Source organism: Plecotus auritus (genome assembly GCF_963455305.1).
Source record: "Plecotus auritus genome assembly, chromosome: 1".
Lineage (NCBI taxonomy): Eukaryota > Metazoa > Chordata > Mammalia > Chiroptera > Vespertilionidae > Plecotus > Plecotus auritus.
Window position 1 is genome coordinate 187,260,385 of NC_137770.1, and position 24,567 is coordinate 187,284,951.

Genomic DNA, 24,567 nt, shown 5'->3' on the forward strand with positions numbered 1-24,567 from the left:
TATATGCATGCGTACAAGTCCTTCAGTTGATCTCTTACAGCCCCCCCCCACAACCTCCTCTGCCTTCCCACTGTAGTTTGACAGACTATTCAATGCTTCTTTGCCTCTGTATCTAATTTTTTCCCCATTTCATTCCTTTAAAAAATCTTGCCTCTGCAGACTAGAAATAAACATATAATAACAAAAAATGTTTGAGTCCCAATTTCCATGTCCAACAGTTCTGAGTCCCCATTTCAATGTCAAACAGTTCCTTATGTGTACATGTCAGCAATGATATCTGGATGGTGGGCACATGGTGGCAATGCAGGTCCGACCCTCTCTGGTTTGGTCCTAGGCAACTTGCTGCGTCGCACAGCTGCTGAGTGCTATCATGGCAAGGCGTCGTCAGCGTCTTCCATCTCTGGACTGTTTCTCCTCTTGTCTTTGTGGTTGGAGCAGACCTGTCAATTCCTCTCTGTTGCAGGAATCCACATGGTCTTGGAGTTGTTTTCTGAAAATATACAAACATATTCTCGACCAAAAGTTAATAAAAGAATCTTTTCTATATAATTGATTTGGGATCCTTTTTATTTTTGCCCAAACGATTTTCCTTTGTCTTATTTAGACACCATGTGTGTTTTTCATGGGTGTCTTGCTGTTAGCATTACAAATGAAAACTAATTTTGTAAAGTAAAAGTTTTCTAGATGTAATTTACTTATAGGATATTTTTCCTTACATGATATTACCCTTCTATCCCCCCTTTTTTGATTAATGGAGGCTTTTGTAACTTTTATAATGCAGTCTTGATATCTTTAAATTTTAATTTTTGGACAAAAATATGACTGCTTTAGTTTCATTGCATGTTCAGGAATTTTACCATGAGATGAACTACCAATAGAAATTTTAGTTACCACATTAGGAACAGCTTTTTTGTCCAGTACAATTAAATTTTCTTGAATATTCACTTATTTCAATTAGCCTATTTAAATTAATCTGAAAACTTGATTATTATTTTACTGTCAAATTTAATACTCTACCAACAATCTTAATTTACCCTGTAAATATTAGTGGAAAGGATTATTTGCATTCTTGAGTAGGCCCTGAGCATTCCTGGTGCTAGGCTGGATTTAGATATAGAGCAGCTGCTGTCAGCCAAGTCTCTGTCTGTTACCTGGGTCCCAATCAACCTTATAGACATTTTAATGGCTGAATAATCCTTCATCATATAGAGGTGCCAAAATTACCCATTGTGGTAATCTGGCTATTTAGAATGCTTACATTTTTGCCTATTACTAATAAAAGTACGATAAACACATTTTCCATATAATTTTCACCTCATATCTGATTTCCCCCCTCAGATTATTTTACTAGAATGGTTTAGCAGACACCAGAGAAATAAATTTAAGGAAAATTTTAACTATTAATGCAAACAAAAAGAGAGAATGCAGAAAATGGGTTGCATTATGAGCTGTAATGTGACTTTTATCCAAAATTGTATTTTCTTCTTGCAATTCTAATATTTAACCTGAAACCAAATATAGAGACTAGTGGTAAGCACAGGTACTGAGGGTTGGTTATCTGGACTGTAATTGTAACTCTGCCACTTACTCACTGGGACAAATAACTCAAACTCTTTATCCCTCAGTTTTCTCATCTGTAAAATGGTAATAATAATAGTCCTATCTCTTTGGGTTGCTGTGAGAATTAATTTATGTAAATCTCTTCAAAACATGCTTAGCACGGAGTAAATGCTCACTAAATGTTTATTTATTACATCATCTAAGAGAATATTTCCTAATTTTATAGTCTCAAAAGTTATTCTTTTGTTTCCATTCCCATGGCATCTCAAATACTAGAATCACTTAACTTCTCAATCAGACTACGCCATACCTGCAAATACATGCATGGAATGCACTCTTTTTAGGATTTCTGGAATTGTTAGTATTTTAGTTGTACACATAAATTACACAGAGAGAATGTGCCTAGATTCTTATCTCAACTAACCAGTGCAGAATTCTTCTGAGCAAAATGTTTTTCACAGGTGGTTTGGGGGCTTTTACAGTTTTCTCCCTCAGGTATCAAAGTTATCGTGAAGAAATCGCTAAAATAAGAAGCAAAGTGTGGTGTGAATAAGGGAATATCTCCAGTGGAAAGAGGGAGCTGGCCACCCAGTCAGAATCCCAAACTCGTGGCCATTTTCCTACTGCAGCCACACGGCTGAGACGGCTGCAGGTGGTCTTTCCAGACACACTCACTCTGTTCATCACAGTAAGGCTTTTGGCCATAGCTGGAGTCCCTGCCCATCGTAGCTTAGCTGAACCTCATGATGCACTAGTGACACTCGCCTACACAAGGCAAGCCTACATGCCTTGCGTGACCCATTCCTGCTAAAGTTGATCTTGATCCATAACATCTTAACATGCCAATGGCAAGAAAAGGAGGACGGAACTAGAAGAAAAGTATAACAAGGGAGGAGTTGCCTCGACACAGGTTTCGTCTTACCATTTCTTCTAAAGCAGGGTTTTCCAACTTTAGCTCTACTGACGTTTTAGACCAAATAACTTTTTTTTCCTGGTAGGCTGGCCTGTGCATTGTAGGATGTTTAGTCACATCCCTATCCTCCTCCCACTGGATTCCAATAGCACACACCCTCACTCCCGTCATGACGACCAAAAATGTCTGCACACAAAATTGGCTGCAAGTGAGAACCACTGCTGAAAGCCACACGGTAATAACAGGTTCCCTGTACCCTGGGGCTTGCTGACTGGTGTCCTGCTCCTCCTCCTCAGAGAGTTCTGTGATAAAAGGGGCCTTGAGCACCACCTCAGAGTTCACCATTGAACCATATACAATCTGAATTGGACACCCAGAAGCATAGAAATAAAACTATCCCCTCTGCCTGCTTTATAAGGCCAAGGCTAGGATCACACGTTCCTAAAAAGCTCAATTACGCATACAGTAAAATAAGTGATCTCTTCCTTTTTCTCAAAGTTAACACATTTGTACTAAAATTAATTACATCAGAAAAACAGCAGGTTTTAAAATCACTGTTCACTTTCTCTATAGTAATATCTATAGTGAAAGTGTATAGTCTTCAAGGTACATCTTCAAGAATATTTCATTAGTTACTTTAAAAATGTACAGTCCCTTAAAAATATATGTATATATCCCACACTTCTAATAGTCTCAGAGTTTTTGAGCTACTTTTTTCTAACAAATTTCATAAATACCAATATAAGCTTCATGTGATATTTTCAGGTTCTGTGTACAAGCTCAATTCTTTGTACTACTTTGATATATATTAATAATGAGTTTATATTGTAAAATTCATGGTTAATAACAATCACTTCTATGTTATTTCCATAGAAATTAAGTTATCAGCTCTAGCCAGTTTGGCTCAGTGGATAGAGCATTGGGCCATGGACTGAAAGGGCAGGTTCGATTCCAGTCAAGGGCGCATACCAACTAATCAATGTGTCTCTCTCACATCGATGTTTCTCTCTCTCCCTCTCCTTTCCATTTCTCTCTAAAAATCAATGGAAAAAATATCCTCAGGTGAGGATTAACAAAACAAACAAAAGAAATTATCACAGAAATACCCTTAGATTGATGTAAATTGACATAATGGAATCAGCTGCATATTACCTTTTTTACCTTAGAATACTTTGCCTTGCCCTAGCTGGTTTGGCTCAGTGGATAGAGGGTTGGCCTGCGGACTGAGGAGTCCTGGGTTCTATTCTGGTCAAGGGCACATGCCCTGGTTGTGGGCTCGATCCCCAGTGTGGGCGGGGGGGGGGGGGGCGTGCAGGAGGCAGCTAATCAATAATTCTCTCACATCATTGGTGTTTCTATCTCTCTCTCCCCTCTCCCTTCCTCTCTGAAATCAATAAAAATATTTTTTTAAAAAATAGAATAGTTTTCTTTTACATAAATTGTTGAATTAAATTTAGAATCCAGAAGTTTTCACTGAACCTAAAATGTCAAGTCCTTATTTTAACACTATGAAATGTAGCCAAACAACTGCTGTACTGTTTGTTTTAATATTGAGAAAACAGTCTGGAAGTGAATTTTTTAGCTAAACTAGTTTGGAATTGTACTGCTTTTTCGGTGTTTTAATTAATTTTTCATGTCTATTCTTATGAAAAATAATCACAGCAAAAGGAGTCCCTTTATAAACTACATAATAGCATATGTTTGTACTTTTCACATTCTCTTGCTGTTTATATGAATATTTCTTTTAGAAGTAATCTTGGCAAATATCTCTATGAACAACATAGTTTATAATTTCTAAAAAATTTTCTTACTTTCCTTGGTTTTCATGAGTTATGAATACCCTTTAGAGCTATACAACCAAACTATTAATTGGTAATCATCAGATTTGGGTAGATTTTATGTGACAACAATATTAATGAAAACTAGCTTTTATTGCGTATTTGCTTTGTGTTAAATGTAAGTTTTTGCTGAATTATTTTTTAATAGATTTTAGAGAGGGAGGATGGAGAGAAAGAGAGGCAGGGGGGAAGAAACAGAGAAACATTAATGTGAGAGAGATACATTAATCGGTTGCCTCCCATATACCCCTGACTGGGATCACACCTGCAACCTAGGCATGTGCCCTGACCTGGAATCAACCCACAACCTTCTTCTGGTGCACGGGTTGATGCTCCAACCAACTGAGTCACACTAAATTATTTTTATATATTATTTTTATGTAATCCTCTTAGAGAGATGAATTTTCATATATTTATGCACATAATTATCCCAGCCTCTTGGCCATTAAGTGACTTGGGAATATCTTGTCATTGAAATGTGTGTTGTCTGACAATAAGTATTAGTGGGTTCAAAACATTGCTATACTTTATGGTAAAAATGTTAAAAATAATAACACAGAGAAGAGGAAGAGGGGGAAAGGGATAGAAGAGGAGAAATAAGTAAGAGCATGAGGCTGTAATCTCTGTGTCGAGGATCTGGTTGAGGTAACATAATCTAGAAACGTTAGGCAGCGTAGTTACGAACTAAATTTAAGGTATCTGATGACATGTAATCAGGTGTAGATAGTGCTACAGGAATTCAGAGTTGGGAAAGCTGGATAAGACCTGAGGTAGTTGGAGAAGCTTTTTGGGTAGTGGATTCTTATCTCAACTTCAAAGGAACTTAGGGTTTGGTTTGATCTTACACAATTGATGAGTGGCCAGTGATGAATTGATGACATTGCAGGTAGAAAAACCAGCATAAGAAAAGTTCTAGGTATGAGGAAAAGTTTCCAGTGTAACAAATAAAGTTGATCCAAGGGTTTGAAATGTTCCTGAAATTCTGACATGATTTATATACATTTTTAGGAAAAGAATATTGATTGTACTCACTCTCTTTACAGTTTAGAATAAGAGAGCTTGAGGTTGGAGGGAGCATGTAACTTCAGATATGAGAAGTCAGTACGCCAGGTATTTGGTGCTTGTGTTAAGAGGATTCCAATAGAAATTATTAGCAAACTGGTATGTAGCTTGTTGTTGATAGTAAATATCTCTAGACCCCTTTCTGACATTGGCATTCTTTATTTCAGTGATTTTCAATCTTTTATTTTTCTGCCTCTTTCTATTTGTTATTTTCTTCACTCCAGGTTGCAGTCTGATATACTCTTAGAATCTTTCATTACATAGAATGGTTATTCTAAGGAGTGTTAGGCCTGAGGAAGATTTGTATCAGAATCCAGGAGAGAGGGGTCTGGGCCATATATGGTTCAGAAGTTCCCCTTCACTGTGCCCTCTGCTATATAAGAATTTTTAATTGTATTTTTAATTCCATACCTAGGTTTATAAAATCCATATCTAGGTTATTAAGAAATTATAATAAATATTCTGCAGTAACTTAATTTGAAGGGTCTTTTTTTTTTTAATTCCTCTCTCTCTCTTTCTCTCTCTCTCGTCTTTCTCTCTCTCTCTTTTAAATTTTATTTTCTAGATCTCAAAGTCCAAGAGTGAGGGATCTCTTCAGATCCACAGGGTACCACGGCCAGAGCGATGTGATGGTGTTGCTCAGGTCAGCCTGCGGCTAAGTCGTAGAAAACCCGGCTGGGGTGACATGAATTCAACAGAGGACGCTAGTGGGGCCAAGTTGGTATCCAGGTTGGCATGTCTCTTTTACTTACATGTTACATATTGCATTCTCTGCTCTGAGTATAGGTATGTTTGTATTTATCTACCACTGGGGTCAACAAGATGCAGATCAGTAAAACTATTAAAAACTGACTTGAAGTTTTGACAATATTCTGACTAATAGTATTGATTACAATATTAAAATCAACTGGACCATCTTAGGCTCACAGTTAAAAGGTGGAAGAGTTACTTTTGGGATGCCTTTTCATGGCATGGTCAGTGGCCATTATTATCTTCAGTTAAAGTGGACATCAGAATTGTTACTAGAACCAACTCTCACAAATTTTTAATGTTGCCTTTTAACCATTACGTTGCACAAAGCAAACTTCTTTGCTATACTTAAAGCAAAAAGCATGCAATTTAAAATAATTAAATAAATTGGAGTTTGAATCTTATTTACTCATAGCATAAAGAATATTTCCTTTTAAGAATTTTTTATTATAACTTAAAACCTATTTCTGAAATTTAAAAAATTTCATTATAAGACAGCTCTAAAGAATTAAAAGATATTTAAGGCATTAAATAGGTGAATGATATAGTCAAAGAGATTACCACTTCGTTGGTTTTTCTAAATATATTTTTATTGATTTCAGCGGGGTAGGGAGAGGGAGAGAGAGCTAGAAACATCAATGATGAGAGAGAATCATTGATCAGTTGCCTTCTGCGTGCCCCACACTGGGGATCGAGCCCACAACCTGGGCATGTGCCCTGACTGGGAATCGAACCCTGACCTCCTGGTTCATAGATCAATGCTCAACCACTGAGCCACACCAACTGGGTGAGATTACCACTTTGGATTGCCTTATAGAAGAGGTGGAGTTTTAGCTCGATTTAAAAGAGGAAGATAATTTAAATTGGAAGAAAATGAAGATAAGGCTCTTATAGATGGGCCTAGTTAGGAGGCATAGTGGGTGTTTGGGAAACAGCTGGAAATAAGGCTGGGACAGTAGAGTGAGGCCAGGCCATCGAGGACCTTGAATGCCAGTTGGAATTATTTTTACATTCAGTCTTTCCTTCCTTGAACAATGTTCAGCATTTAACCTCTGGTTCTAGGAAGTGCTTTAGGTCAGGAGATGCAGCAGTGAACTTTGTGTTTATGGCCCTTACATTCTATCCCTTAAGAATTTTTTTTCCCAGATGAATTTTTGGAGAGTTTGTTCTAGGTCGGTGAAATATTCTGTTGGTATCTTAATGGGGATTGCATTGAATATATAGATTGCTTTGGGTAGTATGGACATTTTAATGATGTTGATTCTACCAATCCATGAACACAGTATACCAGTATTCTTCCATTTGTTTATGTCTTCCTCTATCTCTTTTTTCAACGTCCTGTAGTTTTCCAAGTACAGGTCTTTTACCTCCTTAGTTACCAGTAAGTTTATTCCTAGGTATCTTAAATTTTTCTGTTGCCCTGGTAAATGGGATTTTTTTTTTTAATTCTTTATTGTTTAAAGTATTACATGAGTCTCCTTTTTTCCCCCAATGGCCTCTCCCCCAAGCACAAGCCCTCACCCGCCCCCCCCCCCCTACTGTCTGTATCCATTGGTTATGCTCATATGCATGCATACAAGTCCTTTGGTTGATCTCTTACCCCCTCACCCCCTCCTTCCCTCATAGGTTGGACAGTCTGTTCGATGCTTCTATGTCTCTGGATCTATTTTTGTTCATCAGTTTATGTTGTTCATTATATTCCAGAAATGAGTGAGATCATGTGGTATTTATCTTTCTCTGACTGGCTTATTTTGCTTAGCATAATGCTCTCTAGTTCCATCCATGCTGTTGCAAATGGTAAGAATTCCTTCTTTTTTACAGCAGCATAGAATTCCATTGTGTAGATGTACCTGAATTTTCTAATCCACTCATCTGTTGATGGGCACTTAGGCTGTTTCCAAATCTTAGCTATTGTAAATTGTGCTGCTGTGAACATAGGGGTGCATATATGCTTTCTGATTGGTGTTTCTGTTTTCTATGCTTTCTGATTGGTGTTTCTGTTTTCTTGGAATATATTCCTAGAAGTGGTATTGCTAGGTCAAATGGGAGTTCCATTTTTAGTTTTTTGAGGAAACACTATGCTGGTCTCCACAGTGGCTGCACCAGTCTGCATTCCCACCAGCAGTGCAAAAGAGTGCCTTTTTCTCCGCATCCTCGCCAGCACTTGTCCTTTGTTGATTTGTTGATGATAGCCATTCTGTTACATGGTGCCTCATTATTGTTTTGATTTGCATCTTTTGGATGATTAGTGACTTTGAGCATGTTTTCATATGTCTCTTGGCCTTCTGTATGTCCTCTTTCAAAAAGTGTCTATTTAGGTCCTTTGCCCATTTTTTTAAATTTCTTTATTGATTAAGGTGTTACATATGTGTCCTTCTTCCCCCATTACCCCTCCACCCCCCCCCCACTATATGCCCTCTCCCCCCTGTTGTCTGTGTCCATTGCTTAGGCCCATATGCATGCATACAAGTCATTTGGTTGGTCTCTCCCCCTTACCCCCACCCTCCCCTACCTTCCCTCTGAGGTTTTATGGTCTGATCGATGTTTCTCTGTCTCTGGAACTGTTTTGTTCATCAGTTTATGTTGTTCATTATATTCCACAAATGAGTGAGATCATGTGATACTTATCTTTCTCTGACTGGCTTATTTCACTTAGCATAATGCTCTCCAGTTCCATCCATGCTGCTGCAAATGGTAAGAATTACTTCTTTTGTACCGCAGCGTAGTATTCCATTGTGTAGATGTACCACAGTTTTTTAATCCACTCATCTGCTGATGGACATTTAGGCTGTTTCCAGATCTTAGCTATGGTGAATTGTGCTGCTATGAACATAGGGGTGCATATATCCTTTCTGATTGGTGTTTCTAGTTTCTTGGGATATATTCCTAGAAGTGGTATTACTGGGTCAAATGGGAGTTCCATTTTTAGTTTTTTGAGGAAACTCCATACTGTTCTCCACAGTGGCTGCACCAGTCTGTATTCCCACCAGCAGTGCACCAGGGTTCCTTTTTCTCCGCATCCTCTCCAGCACTTGTCATTTGTTGATTTGTTGATGATAGCCATTCTGACAGGTGTGAGATGGTACCGCATTGTCATTTTGATTTGCATCTCTCAGATAATTAATGACTTTGAGCATGTTTTCATATGTCTCTTGGCCTTCCTTCTGTCTTCTTTCGAAAAGTTTCTATTTAGGTCTGTTGCCCATTTCTTGATTGGATTGTTTATCTTCCTTTTGTTGAGTTGTATGAGTTCCCTGTAAATGTTGGAGATTAAACCCTTATCAGTGATAATATTGGCAAATATGTTCTCCCATGTAGTGGTCTTTCTTCTTGTTTTGTTGATGTTTTTTTTTTTTTTGCTATGCAAAAGCTTTTTATTTTGATGTAGTCCCATTTGTTTATTTTCTCTTTATTTTCCATTGCCCTAGGAGCAGTATCAGTGAAGAAGTTCCTTCGGCATATGTCTGAGATTTTGCTGCCTGTGGATTCCTCTAGTATTTTTATGGTTTCCAGCCCGTCTTATGTTTAAGTCCTTTATCCATTTTGAGTTTATTTTTGTGTATGGTGTAAGTTGGTGGTCTAGTTTCATTTTTTTGCATGTATCTGTCCAATTTTCCCAACACCATTTATTGAAGAGACTGTCTTGACTAAATTTTATGTTCATGCCTCCTTTGTCGAATATTAATTGGGCATAGTGGTTTGGGTCGATTTCTGGGTTCTCTATTCTATTCCATTGATCTATGTGTCTGTTCTTGTGCCAGTACCAGGCTGTTTTGAGACCAGTGGCTTTGTAATACAGCTTGATATCTGTTATTGAGATCCCACCTACTTTGTTCTTCTTTCTCAGGATTGCTGCAGCTATTCCAGGTCTTTTTTTATTCCAGATGAATTTTTGGAAAGTTCTTTCTAGGTCTGTGAAATATGCCGTTGGTATTTTAATTGGGATTGCATTGAATCTATAGATTGCTTTGTGTAGAATGGACATTTTGATAATGTTGATTCTACCAATCCATGAACACGGTATGTTATTCCATCTATTTATATCTTCCTCTGTCTCTTTTTTCAGTGTCCTGTAGTTTTTTGAATATAGGTTTTTTACCTCTTTAGTTAAGTTTATTCCTAGGTATCTTAATTTTTTTTGGTACGATGGTAAATAGGATTGCTTTTTTAGTCTCTCTTTCTGTAAGTTCACTATTGGTGTATAGAAATGCCATAGATTTCTTGGCGTTAATTTTGTATCCTGCTACATTGCCGAATTCATTTATTAAGTCTTAACAGTTTTTTGATGTAGTCTTGGCCCTTACATTCTAGTGAGGGAGGCAATAGCAAGACATTAAGAAAAAAATAGGAAAAGGCCCATGAAAAAGAACATTTTAGCTTTAATATATAGGGGCACTGAGAAACTAAATCAGGTTCATGACTCAACGACAATTTTAGTTTGAGTAGGTAGGAAAGGCCTGAATTAAGATAAGAAGTGGGAGGAGGAGAGAATCTGTGAAGATCAAAGAAAGAGCATTTCTACCCAAAAAAACGGAGGTAGGGAAAGTTGGCTTCATCCTACAGGTCATAGGATGCCACTGAGAGTTTTAGCTAGGGAGGGATCCCTGATGGAAACCTTGGTAAGCTGGTAGAGCAGGAAAAGTAATCTTGCAATCACGTGCAGAGCTGTTGGAAGAGCGAGAGTTTGGAGGTAGTTATCCTGTTGGTTCCTTCAACAGGTGTTTATCTTTGTTGAGATCTAGTTATGTAGTACTTGCTAGGTGCTGGCTGGGGATTCAGAGAATGAGAGACATAAATACTGCGTTTAGGGGGACAGAGGACAAGTGAAGAAAAATTCAATAATTATCATTGAATACACATTTACTAAGTGCCTGTTGTGTACTAAGCACTGGGAAATATGGCTCCGGTGCTTTTCTTAAGAAGCTTCAACTATAGTTCACAGAGTCTGTGTGAGGACAGAGGAAGGAGACAGACCATCTGGGGTGATTAGGATCAGAGAAGGTTTCTGAAGGAGGAGGACTTTGAAGTAAGGCTAGGAGGTTATGTAGAAGTTTACTGGGCAGGGAAATCAAGATAAGGGTGGTCCTGGAGAAAGAAAACAAAGACACGTGCAAGGACATGCAGGGCAGTGAGAGCGATGTGCAGGAGAGCGGCAGGTTCAGCAGTGGATTCGGGACGTCTGAATGCAGAATGAAGGAGAAGCTAAGGGTAGTTTAAGAGACGAAGCTAGATAGGTCTGATCATGTACCCCTTATTAAGGAGTTTAGATTTTTCTCTTGAACATGATGGGGAGTGATTGCAGGAATGTTAGCAGGAAAATGATAGAGACAGAATTGTATTTTATGAAAGATCCTGTGGCAAACTGTGCAGAAGGAAAAATCAAAGAGAAGAGTAAGAGGTGCTGGGAGAGCAGCAAAGAGGCAGGTGACAATCCAGGGAAACAGAGAGCCTCGGGAAGGCATGATCGTCACTGAGGACAAGGACACGTGGCTTGTGTGTGCGCCTTTTGTGAGGGACGGGAGGGAAAGGCTGCTGCTTAGAGGAGTGGACTCCATCCAGAAAGGATTGGGTTTTCCTTTGTTTTGCTTCATTTGGGGTATTATGATATTTTAATGAATGAAATGTACGCACATTTGTAAGCATAACAACTTGAGTTTATGGAGAGATGGAAGCTGATGATACAGGCCAGGAGATAATAGAACAAGGACCTTTAGGACAGAATCCAGAGACCAGGTAGTGACCCCCTGCGTAAGGCAGGTGGGCCCCTTGTGCACAATGAGGTGTGTCCACATTGTAGCCTCTGTGGATGAGCAGGCTCCCGGTGTTGTGCAGTGAAGTCGAGGGTCCTGGAAGGAAGGGCGTGATCAGTAGAGCTAGCCTGGGTCATCGAGGAACACTTGAGAAAAGAAGGAGGGGCACAGATACAAAACACTGTGCCTTTTTAACTTTTTCTTCTCTGGTTTAAGAGCCAGGGTCAAGCGGCTGGCTAACACCAGCTAGTGTAGATGTTATATTCCCAAATTAGTTTGTAAAGAATTATGCTAAGAATGCCTGAAGTCAAATAATGAAAGAAAAATTCAAGTTTGTTATTCATCGAGTCAGAAAAAATAAACAAGTTTCCTGCTTCTAAAAGTAACAAGAAAAGAATGCCGTGATTAGAATGAATTTGTACTTCTGAGATGACTCAAGTGATATTCTGGAGAGAAGGTCCAGCTAATGTTGCTCTAGCCACCCTTTGTTCCTCTGGTTAGCATATCCCAGTTAAAACAAATGCTTACCAGTACTTATGAATTTCTTATGTAATTTCTAAGTTTTTTAAAGTACAGCCTTGAAGGACTGACTCCTTCACACTCAGCAGCCTTACAGGTTTAAATGGAACAATGTGGTCCTTGTCAAAACCTGCCACCCGCCATTAAGCAGACACGCCTTCAACTTCTTGTTTCTATTCACATCTGTAGTATCCGTTCAGAGATTTTCACTTTTTGTATACCTAGAATAGAATGTGAGACAAATTGTCAAAAGACAAGTGGAGATAATTAAATGTAACTGAAAATGTTTTAAACCCTTTATATATTTTTGAAGTAACAGAATAGCTATTAAGCCCTTTATTTCAAAAATGAGCATACAAAGGTGTTTTCATTTGCAGTTATTTTCTGGAACAAGTTATTGCTTAATTTATAAATTTTAAATAGATAAAAAATAGTGTATGTTTTGCACACACACACACCTTTCTCTCAATCTTTTCTTTAGGGAAGCTGCCACTTTTCTCTTTAACAGTGTATTAGTTTTCCTAGTCTTAAACACAAAGGCTGGCAGTGTGTACTAAGTCTGTTGTCATGCCCCTGTTCTCTAATACAATATTTACTTTGGCTTACCAACTTTTTTCAAGGAATTGTCAAGAAGCATTAAGCTGGGCTTTTCCTAAAAACAACAACAACCAAACACAATTCAGCAAAATCTATTAGTATTTTTGTTTGACCTATGATCATGTAAGTTTGATTGACTTTATGAAACAAAAAATAAAATTCTGTTTGTACTTATTAAAATTAGTATGACCCATTTATACGGAACATTTTGGTTTTCAGCAGTTACCATATCAGTTAACAACAAAGATAAAACCAAGAAAGAACCATTGGTACTGAGATTTCCGGAGTGATGAAATGTCCTATGATTTTTCAAAAACAGGTTAAAAGGTTGATTTCTAGGGCTTTTCGGAAGTGGTTTTTGGCTGTGTTTTTGATAACTTAGAATTTTTAGAGTTTAGACCTTGTTCAGTATTCTCCCCCAGATTGAATCACTTTGATTTTTTTTTCTTCTTAGTTTCAATTCTTACACATAGTTCCATTTCTTCCTGAGTTGTAATAGAACTATGAGTTGTTATCAGCAAGTGCTTATTATTTTTCTGCTCTTCAGATAGTGGCAGTAAAAAAAAAAAAGTATAGAGAAGTAACACATTTTCAAATGTGATGTTTTGAGAGGCCAAAGAGGAGCTAAGTATCATTTATTGCTTATTGGCTAATGTATATCTTGAGACATTATTTATTTAGATGAATAATATTTTTTCTATGTTTCTATAATTGTCTAAAACTGGCATTGAAGACATAATTATATTAAAAATAATTTTCTAATCTTCATAGAATCTCTTACAGTTAGAATGGCTTCATGAGAAAAACTTAAGGATAATGTCTTTTGATTTTGGTAGAGCTTAGTGGAATGATCTATTTTATACTGAATTCTGAACCAAAGACAGAGTACTTAGTGATATGTTCATTCAGCAAAAGCATTAACTAATCCGTATATATCATCTAAAACTGACAACAGCAATTCCTAAAATACTGTTAAGAATTATTTTCTGTAATTAAGATGTGTGCTTACTAAAATTCACCAGAGGCTGAAAAGCATAAATTCTCATCATACATGCCTACTTAAAGAAGTAAACGCTTTCTCTTCTCCAAGGTGTAAGTACCATGTACAAGTTTGGTGGGTCAGAGGCTCTCACAGAAATGAGATTATCGGACAGGTGCATCCCATAAGCAAGGCTGGTCCAGTCCCTCTTGTTACACATGATATGCTTATGTTTTTCCTTGTAAAAATACTGAGGAAGGAAATAATATAAAAATTATAGGTATTAGCTAGTATATTAACAAACAGGCCATTTAAAATTTTTCCTTGAAGGGAAAGTTACATTTCATCCTAAATGAGTAAAAGGACAAGCTCTGTATTATATGTGAAGTGCGGCATGTTAAAATAATTTGAAACTTCAGAGGTGGCTATCTTATTTTCTTTTCAACATGTGAAAAAGATCAATCATCATTCTTTTCATATTTCTAGCACTATAACATAATATTGCTTTTAGAATTTCTAAATGTTAGAACTTAAAGAGAGAACAGAATTAATATTCTTAGTCTTTTAGATGTTAAACAGTAGTTATTGTAATGTTTAATTTGAAAGGTAAATATTTCCTTCAATGTGTGATTTCCTTAAAGCCAAAGGAAAACCTCTAGTTTTGTTCTATAAAGTCAGATTCAAGATTCAAGAAACTATATATTACATACAATTCCATTTATATGAAATGTCTAGAAAAGGCAAATTTATAGAAACATAAAGTAGAGCTGTGATAGGCTGGGGGTGGGGGCCAGGGAGGGGCAGAGATTAATTGCAAATGTTCTGAAGGACCTTAGTGGGGTCAGGGAAAATGTTCTGAGCCCGATTTATGGTGATAGTTATACCACTAGTAAAGTTACTAAAAATCATCCTACTGTACACTTGAAAAGTTGGATTTTATGATATGTAAAATACACCTCAATAACATTGTTTAAAAATTACCCAAAAAGCTGGGGTAAGGAGAAATGGAGATGCTTTAGTAAGACCGTCACTTGATTGCAAATTGCTAAAGCACAACCATTGTTATAAGTAAATGCTATCTGCAGAAAACGTTGTGTTTGTTACATTTTAAGAGAATTTGTTCCTTCTTTTCATTGAATGAACTAGTAACAGAACATGGTGGCAGAAATAAAGGTCAGGCCCTGAAGAAAGATGATTCATAGGAGAGAGAAGAATAGGGGGAAGAACTCTCTGTTTTGTCACCCTGGAAAGATTCCAGGTTGTGGTTTACTGTCCATCTAAAGTTATTGAAGTGATCGGTGTTTCAGGGAGTCACAGATACAGAAAAATCTCCAACATCTTGGGAGTGTCACAAAGGAGTCAGAGGTCCATTATTCATAAGCGAAAAACTTACCCAGCATGTTTCTGCCTCCACACAAGTTCATGGTCTCCTTTCCTGCAGATGCGTGTCCTATAGACATACTGACAGTGGACGTTTGTACTTGGCTCCTACATAAAAACATAAAGCAATTAAGAGTGATTAAAATGCTTTTATTTTCTATAATAAGACTGGATAAATAACTATAACTATGATAATTATTTACCTAAAATAATATGATGAAGAATATAGAGTTAAAATATCTTTGCTTATGTTGCAGAAGTGTTCTTAATTTGATAGATAAGTGAGGGAAACTACAATAAATCACTTTTCAGTGTGCATTAGAGACAAACCTTTCCCTGGAAGAGCATGTTCTGCCTGAAAGAGCTGTTCTATCCTAACAGTGCTTTCTTGTCCATTTGTTTCATTTTTCAGTACTTTTGAATTACATAGGGAATACATGCTTCTTAGAAAAATTTAAAGCATTCCTAATAAGACTGAAGTTCCACTTGAAACTCTTGCTCTACAATTCTAATTCCTTCCTCTCTCCTCTAGGGGTAACTGTTATTGTAGGTTTGGTTATATATTCTTCCAGACTTCTTTCAATGTATTTACATAGGAATATATTTTGTAAACTTTTTCACTTTTAAAAGAACAATTTTCATCATCATTAATGTATTACGGTGCTTCGTGTATTCTTGAAAATTTTCCATTTCCTGTATTGTTTCTTCCTATTGTGGTGTTCCTTTCCTTTCCCTCTCTAAATTCAGTGACCTCCAAGTCTCCTTCCTTGACCACTGGCTCCCCCTCTGTCAGCTGTCCCTTCCACAGCTAATCTAATTTCAGAAGGATAATTTTCAAATCACTGTCTCAGTGAAATCACCTGAACTCGGTTCTGAGTTTCTGGTTCTTACTAGTCATCTCTACTTTAGCCTTTGCCATAAAGTCACTGCGCCCAAACACAACGCATTTTCTCATCTTTCCCTCTCAACTTGGCTACGTTTCATTCTGTCAACCACTACACTCAAACCTTTTAGATAATCAGTTACTAAATCTTGTCAGTATTTCCTTTTCAGTATCTCCAACATCCCCATCTCCTCCCCCAAACCCCACCAGTGATCTCAACTCCAATTTAGGCCTCCATCACCTTGTGATTAGATAACTGCTACATTTTATGCACTCCACTAACCTACTGGATTCATTTTCTTCACACAAGTTGGCTCTGTATCTTCACACAAGTTGGGACCAAGATATAGGAACAACTTTAACTCCTAATTCTAGAAATAAACCCATGCATATACAGTCAACTGATCTTTGACAAGAACACCAAGAATGCACAGTGGAGAAAGGATAGTCTCTTCAGTAAATGGTGGAAAAACTGGATATGCACATGCAAAAGAATGAAGTCTTACATCATACTCAAAAATTAGCTCAAAATGGATTAAAGACCTACACATAAGACCTGAAGCTGTACCACTCCTAGAGGAAAACGTTTGGGAAAAGCTCCTCGACATTGGTCTTGGCAATGATTTTTTTTTTTTTTTTATCTGACACTAAATCACTGGCAACAAAAACAAAAATCAACAAGTGGGGAGGGACTACAAGATTCTGTGCAGTAGAAGAAACCATCAGCAAATTGAAAAGGAAGTTTATGGAATGGGAGAAAATATTTGCAATCTATATACCTGATAAGGGGTTAAAATACAAAATATATAAGGAACTCATATAATTCAATAGCCAAAGGCAATATTCCAGTTAAATAGTTGGCAAAGGGCTTGAATAGATATTTTTTTCATAGAAGACGTGGGGATCTCTAGCATGCATATGAATACATGGTCAACATCTTTATTCATCAGGGAAATCCAAATTAAAACCTCAATGAGGTATCACCTCACACCTGTTAAGATGGCGGTTTTCAAAAAGGCAAGAGTTAAGCGTTGGTGACGATGTGGAGAGAAAGGAACCCTTGAACATGGTTGGTAGGAATGTAAATTGGTACAGGCATTATGGAAATCAGTGTAGAGTTTACTCGAAAAAGTTAAAATAGAACTACCATGTGTTCTAGCAATTTCACTTCTATGTCTATATGTATAAAAGAAATGAATAGTGTCTTAAAGAGATATCTGCACCCCCATGTTCACTGCTGCATTGTTTGTAATAGCCAAGGTATGGAACCATCTAAGGATCTGTCAATGAATGAGTGAATGGATAAAGAAAATGTGGTGTAAATAATATTCCATTGTGGTATATATTGTGTGTATATGTATATATTATATAATGTATACATACACACAACCATATGGCTGGACCTGGCGGACATTATGCTAAGTAAAGTAAGCCTTACACAGAAAGATAAATACCATATGATCTTATATGTAGTATCTAAAAATGTTGAACTTACTAAAGCAGAGTGGTTGCCAGGGCTAGGGGGATCAGGGGAAAAGGGGGGTGTTGGTCAAAGGGTGCAAATTTTCAGTTATAAGAGGAATAACTTCTGGGGTTCTGATGTACAACATGATGACTATAGTTAACAATACTGCATTTTATACTTGAAATTTGCTAAGAGAATAAATCTTAATGTTCTCACCACAAAAAAAAAAATTGTAACTATGTGAGGTGATGAATGTGTTAATTTGCCTGATTGTGGCAATCATTTCACAGTATAAACATAGACCAAATCATATGTACAATTTGTATTTGTCAATTATATCTCAGTAATGCTAGAAAAAATTATAATAACTTCATGTAACATTTTTTTTGTCTGTATCATAGTTTTGTCAGATAGCCCTGTGAAAAAAAATTCAGATCTGAAAAGTAACCTTGAATAAAGAAACCATGATTCTGAAAAGGTTATTCATTTCACAAGTAGTTATTGAGTTAGATGAATTATTCAAGATTGCATATTTAGTTGACAGGCTAAAATTAATATATGCCTTTCTGCTTATTTTACAATTATTTCCTGCCTGTCTTCTACTTTGAGTTACTTCATTCTTTTGTATGTTTATATTTCTCTCTTCAGCCTGTGACTTCCTAAAGAAGAGAGGGACTGTGTGTTGTTTTTGTTGTTTTTTCTAATTTTTGTTTGGTTGTTTTTGAATCCACATTAATACTTAGGAGGCCTATACTTTGCTGCTGTTGCTATAGTCATTATTGTTGTGATATTATTAGTTGTGCTAAATTTGGGTTTAAAATCTATTATATTTATCTAGCTGACCTAAATCTCTCAGAGGTTGAAGTCTAATTCTAAAATTTTATTTATTTATTTATTTATTTATTTATTTATTTATTTATTTATTTATTTGATTTAGAGAGAGAGAAGAAGGGGAGGGGGGAGAGAGAGAGAGAGAGAAAGTCAATTTGTTGTTCCACTTACTTATGCCTTGATTGGTTGATTTTTTATGTGTTCTGACCAGAGATTGAACCCCCACCTTGGTGTTATCAGGATGACCTCTAACCAACTGAGCTACCTGGCCAGGGCTTAAAATTTTTATATTTCATGTGTCACTTTTCTCTCTTGTGGTCCTTGGAAAGTGCTCATGTAAGTAAACCCTATGCTGTTCACCCTTAGAGGTGCCACAGAAGTCAGGACAGCTCTGCCCTCTGATGGTCTCCACTTACTTTCTGTTCCATCTCCCCACAGGGGTTCTGACTTTTCCGCTGCAGTTCTATCTGTAACATGCTGCTTATTTACAAAGAAGAAATATATTGTTTTATGAGGCTCATAACATCTCTATATGACTCTATGCCCATGGCAGAAAGTGTCTGTCCTATGATGTTTGCCAAACAACACTTCATATTTTAGCCACATATTACAGCAGTATTACTGTACAAGATTCAGGCTTTCAATGATGTTAATAATGAATTAATATTCAACAATATTAACTGTACCCATTGTCCTTCAAGCTATCTAATCTATTAACTCCTGCAATTACATGACTTTCTTCATTTCTGAAGTCCTGCCAGCAAGAGAAAGTCGCCGTAACTATCCTGTGTTTGCACTTCATCAAGGGCACTCCAATTACTTCCTGAACATGGGTTTTGTTTGTTCCCTCTAGTGTTTCACTCTCTGCCACTTGGAGCCCAGTTTCACCATTTTTAACTGGCTTGGGAAGCTGAAACACAATTAGGATTCTTAGCTACAAGATGATTAACCATACAATGTACAATATAATTGGAAAAATTACCAAGTATTATAAATGTGCTGCTGACACTGTAGAGTTTACTGCAATAACTCCCAGATGAGAAAAAGAGTTTAACACTGCCTCATGAAAAAATTAGTGGTAAGCCCTACCACACAGTTCCCTTACAGAGCTACTGTTTTCTGAAGTGTTCCCACTGTATGACCTTCATAATAAAGATTTATAGAAAATTAAAAGGTTTGAAAAGGTCCCTGACTGGATTAGAAAAAATATCTAACTCTATCTCTATAGATAGTTTTCTAATCTCTTCTTAACCACACTAGCTCCCATGATAAATATCCCAAGGTCTTTTTAGAGAACGTATTTTATGTAAGCTGAATATTTATTAAAAATATTTTTTAGTATTTCACTTCAATCTCCTTTGATTCTTACAGTTTAAAGTGAAAAGTCTCTGATATTTTTAAAGTATTTTGATTAACAAAGAACAAATAGTTTTTGCCCATTCACCAAAATCTACCACTCAATACAGTGGCTCTAACTATTCAAATTTTACTAGGATTCAAACTTCAATTAATTATTATTTTTAGAATTTATTTTATTGATTTTTAGAGCAAAAGGAATGAGAGAGCAAAACATCAATTCGATGTTTCACTTTTTTATGCATTCACTGGTTGATTCTTACATTTTACTTGACTGGGGATCAAACCTGAAACCTTGGTGTATCAGGATGATGCTCTAACCAACTGAGCTACCTCACCAGGGCTCCAAACTTCAATTTAAAAAACAGTTTTTTAAGTCTCTTTACAGTATCAGTGGTTAAAGAGAGAAGGTAAGGAAGTTTATTTGCAGGTCATTTCTAGTAGACTACCAGCATCTCTCTGGATTCTGTGGTCTTAACTGAACTCATTTTAGTAATTCAGTCAACAAACTTAGTGAGCACATTCTGTGTATTACACATTTTGCACTGGGCCCTGAGAAGCCAGAGTAAATTAAGGCATGATTTCAAATCATTAGGGATCTCCCTGTCCATTAAATGAGACAGACTTCTAGATAGTTAACAAAAATATGTAATACAGAAATTTTAAAAGTGGCATAATAGAGCTGCTATAAAAGCAAAGAGGATTTCTCATTGAATAGATTTCAAGATATTCAAGTCTTTAGAAATTACCTCAATCTACTTCCCTGACTTACTACTGTGGTTCTTGATCCTATACCCAGGTTACATCACAACCACTTTATTTCAAATATATCCCCGAAGTTTCATACCTCTGTATCCTTGTTAATGTTGATCCCTTTATCTGGAGTGCCCTTGTCCCACTTTGTCAATGGTCAGTTAAATTTTGTCTTGTCTATGAAGTTACCTCTAGTGTCATCTATACTAATTAAAGGGTAATGTGCTAATTAGAGCAGATGTCTTCTGGACGTCCTTCCAGACAAAGCCGCAGTGGCTGCCTGAGGCTCAGGCAAGCTGCGATGGCTGCGAGGGCTGAGGCTCAGGCAGCAGCAGAAGTGTGATGGGGGCGTCGCCTTCCCCTGATCAGCCGGGTTGCCTCCTGCAGAGGGAGGCCAGAGGCAGCAGCAGCGAGGGGGTGATGGGGCCAGCTGCCTTCCCCTGATCGGCCAGTCGCTCCCTGTAGTCAGTAGGACATCCCCTAAGGGCTCCCAGACTGTGAGAGGGGGCAGACCGGGCTGAGGGGACCCCCCTCCGGTGCACAAATTTTTGTGCACCAGGCCTCTAGTTTCATATAAATATGCAATATGTCCTTGTGTGTTTGTTTGCCTTCTTTCACTTAGTATATGTCTTAAAGGTTCATCCATGTTAAAGCCTATAAGGGTATAATTTTTTTTTTTTTTTTTATGGCTGAACTAGAGGCCCGTTGCATGAAGAGATTTGTGCAATAGGCCTTCCTTCCCTTGGCTTCCAGCACCGGTTTTCTTCCGGCACCCGGGACACAGGCCACAGTCTGCCTTCTTCATCTTCGTCTTCGCTGCAGGGCCAGAGTGCCACTCCTGTAGATCCCCTCGCCCCCCGCCCTCCCTCTCATAGTAGGCATCCTGCCCCGCCAGGCCACTACATGCCTAGAGCAACTGGGCGGCCACCATCTTTGTCCTTCTAATTTGCATATTCCCTCCTGATTGGCTGGTGGGCATAGCAGAGGTACGGTCAATTTACATGTTTGTCTATTATTAGGTAAGATATTACTCTACTATGTATGTGTGTGTGTATCTATATATATATATATATATGTATATATATATATGTATATATATATATACACATATATATATATACATATATATATATATATATATATCACATTTTATTTATCAGTTCATGGTCATTTGGGTTGCTTCTACTTTGGGGTTAATGATGCTGGTATGAACATTTGTACACAAGTTTTTCTATGGGCATGTTTTCAGTTCTCTTGGGTATATGCCTAGGAGTAACATTGCTGGTTCATGTGGTAACTATATGTTTAACTTTCTGAGGAACTGATAAACTATTTCTCAAAGTGGTTGCTTCATTTTGTATTCCCATCAGCAATGTATGATATTTCCAATTTCTCTACATTCTCACCAATACTTACCATTTGTTTTATTATTTACTAGAGACCAGTCGCATGAAATTCGTGCATGGGTAGGGTCCCTAGGCCTGGCCTGCGGTCAGGGCCAATCTTCCCCAGCTGCCAGCAGCCTGCCCCACCCCCCACTGCCAACACTGGTAGCCCTCTGTGTGTGGGGCGACCGGCAGGGAGATCGGGGCCCCACTGGCTCACACCTGCCTTGGCCTGGTGCCGCCCGCATCCACCACCACCTACCCCCAGTTCCCCAATCCCTGACCAGGGCCTGTGGGCTGGGGGCAGGTCCTGAGTTGAACATCTGCCCCCTGGTGGTCAGTGCACATCATAGCGACCAGTTGTTCCACCGTCCGGTTGATTTGCATATTACACTTTTATATATATAGATTATATACTAGTATAACCATCCTGGGTGTAGAATACTATCTTATTGTGGTTTTGATTTGCATTTCCCTGGTGTCTAATGATGTTGAGCATGTCTTCATTAGCCACTTACATAACTTCTTTGGAGAAATATCAATTCACATCCTTTGCCATTTTTAATTAGGTTATTTGTCTTTTTATCATTGAGTTGAAAGAGTTCTTTATATATTCTGAATACTAAACCTTATCAGATATATGATTTTCTAATATTTTCTCATATTCTACAGGTTGTCTTTCACATTTTTAATAATGTCCTCTAAAACACAAAGGTTTTTAATTTTGATGAAGTCCAGTTAATCTATTTTTAGTTGTTTATGATTTTGATGTTCTAAGAGCCATTGCCTAATCCAAGGTCATGAAGATTTACAACTGTGGTTTTTTTTCCTAAGAGTTTCACAGTTTTGTTCTTAAATTTAGGTATATGATCCATTTTGAGTTATTTTTTATATATGGCTATGAGGTACAGGTTCGACATTATTCTTTTGCATGTGGATATCTGGTTGTCCCAGCCACATTTTCTAAAAAGACTATGCTTTTCCCATTGAATTGTCTTTTTGGTCCCCTTGTAAAAAAATCTGAGCCAGATTTTAGAAAAACAAAAACAAAACTAAGTTAGCATTCTAGATCTTATCTTCTCTCACCCCTTTTGTTTTCTGAAAACATGAATTTCAGTTTAATAGAGAAATGAACATGACTTAGATCTATAAAATATCACTGCAATCCAAAGATTTTATCTTATTTTACAAACAGAAAAAAACAAAACAAAAACCCTGCTCTTATCCTTCTACCTCCCAAATACCTCCCAAATCTACCATCGTGCCCATATCTGTAGTTTTACATTCTGCCTTCTCCCTTATAACAATAGATGAACTAAATCTGTACCTCTCTGGGGTCAACCCTTGTGCTTCTACTATGAATCCCATTCCCTCTTACACACTCAAGGATTATGTTTCAGTAATTACCTTCCTCCTTCATGACATCTATTTCTCCCTTCTGGTTTCTGCCTATCAGTTAGAAACATGCTTTATAGCTCTCAACATTTTAAAAAATCCTTCCTTAGAAACAATAGCCCTCTTTTCCTTTAGAGAAAAATCTCTGGTAAAGGATTATATGTACTTGCTGTTCTCATATCCTTTTCTTCCATTCTTTCTTTAAAGCACACACCACTGAAATTGTTGTTGTTAAGGACATCAACTATCTCCCATCTTGCCAAATCCAAAGGTCCATCTGCTGTTCTCATCTTTCTCTCTCTCAGCAGCATTTAACCCAAATGATTATTCCCTTTTGAAGCGTTCCAGGTCAGTGTGGCTCAGTTGAGCGTCAGCCTATGAACCAGGAGGTCAGTGTTCGATTTCCAGTTGGGGCACATGCCTGAGTTGTGGGCTCTATCCCCAGGGGCAGGAGGCAGCCGATCAATGATTCTCTCTCGTCTTTAATATTTCTATATCTCTCTCCCTCTCCTTTCCTCCCTGAGATGAATAAAACTATTATATATATATACTGGTGTGTGTGTGTGTGTGTGTGTGTGTGTGTGTGTGTGTGTGTGTATGTGTGTGTATCCACACATACATATATGTACGTATGTGTGTGTGTATATAAATGCATCTGGAGTCTAAATTGTCAGTCTTAAATATCTCACAGGTAATTTTTTATTACAAAGAAAAAAGATCTTTTAACGATGGAGAATTTAGCCCTGACTGGTTTGGCTCAGTGGATAGAGTGTCAGCCTGCGGACTGAAGGGTCCCAGGTTCGATTCCGGTCAAGGGCATGTACCTTGATTGTGGGCACATCCCCAGTAGGAGGTGTGCAGGAGGCAGCTGATCGATGTTTCTCTCCCATCGATGTTTCTAACTCTGTATCCCTCTCCCTTTCTCTCTGTAAAAAATCAATAAAATATATTAAAAAAAACAACAACAATGGAGAATTTAGACAGTCACCACTTGAACCAAATGACTTATCATCATGGATAAAAATATAAGACAAGAACAAAAAATATTTTTGAGAAATAGAAATGTCATAGAAATTTACTTGTTATTAAATGAAAAGGAAATGTTATAAAATGGTACATGCTACATAATCCCATATTTTTTATTGTGGTAA

The 24,567-nt window shown here is 37.4% G+C and overlaps 1 protein-coding gene across 3 annotated transcripts in view; it reads left to right on the forward strand.

Moving 5' to 3' along the window:
* Positions 1 to 24,567, forward strand: part of FAM13A (family with sequence similarity 13 member A) — a 293,412-nt gene that overhangs the window by 145,599 nt on the left and 123,246 nt on the right. For all 3 annotated transcript variants that reach the window (XM_080647483.1, XM_080647484.1, XM_080647486.1), the window contains exon 7: positions 5,939 to 6,102. In XM_080647483.1, the coding sequence (XP_080503609.1) occupies positions 5,939 to 6,102 (164 nt within the window). The remainder of the gene's footprint in view (positions 1 to 5,938; positions 6,103 to 24,567) is intronic.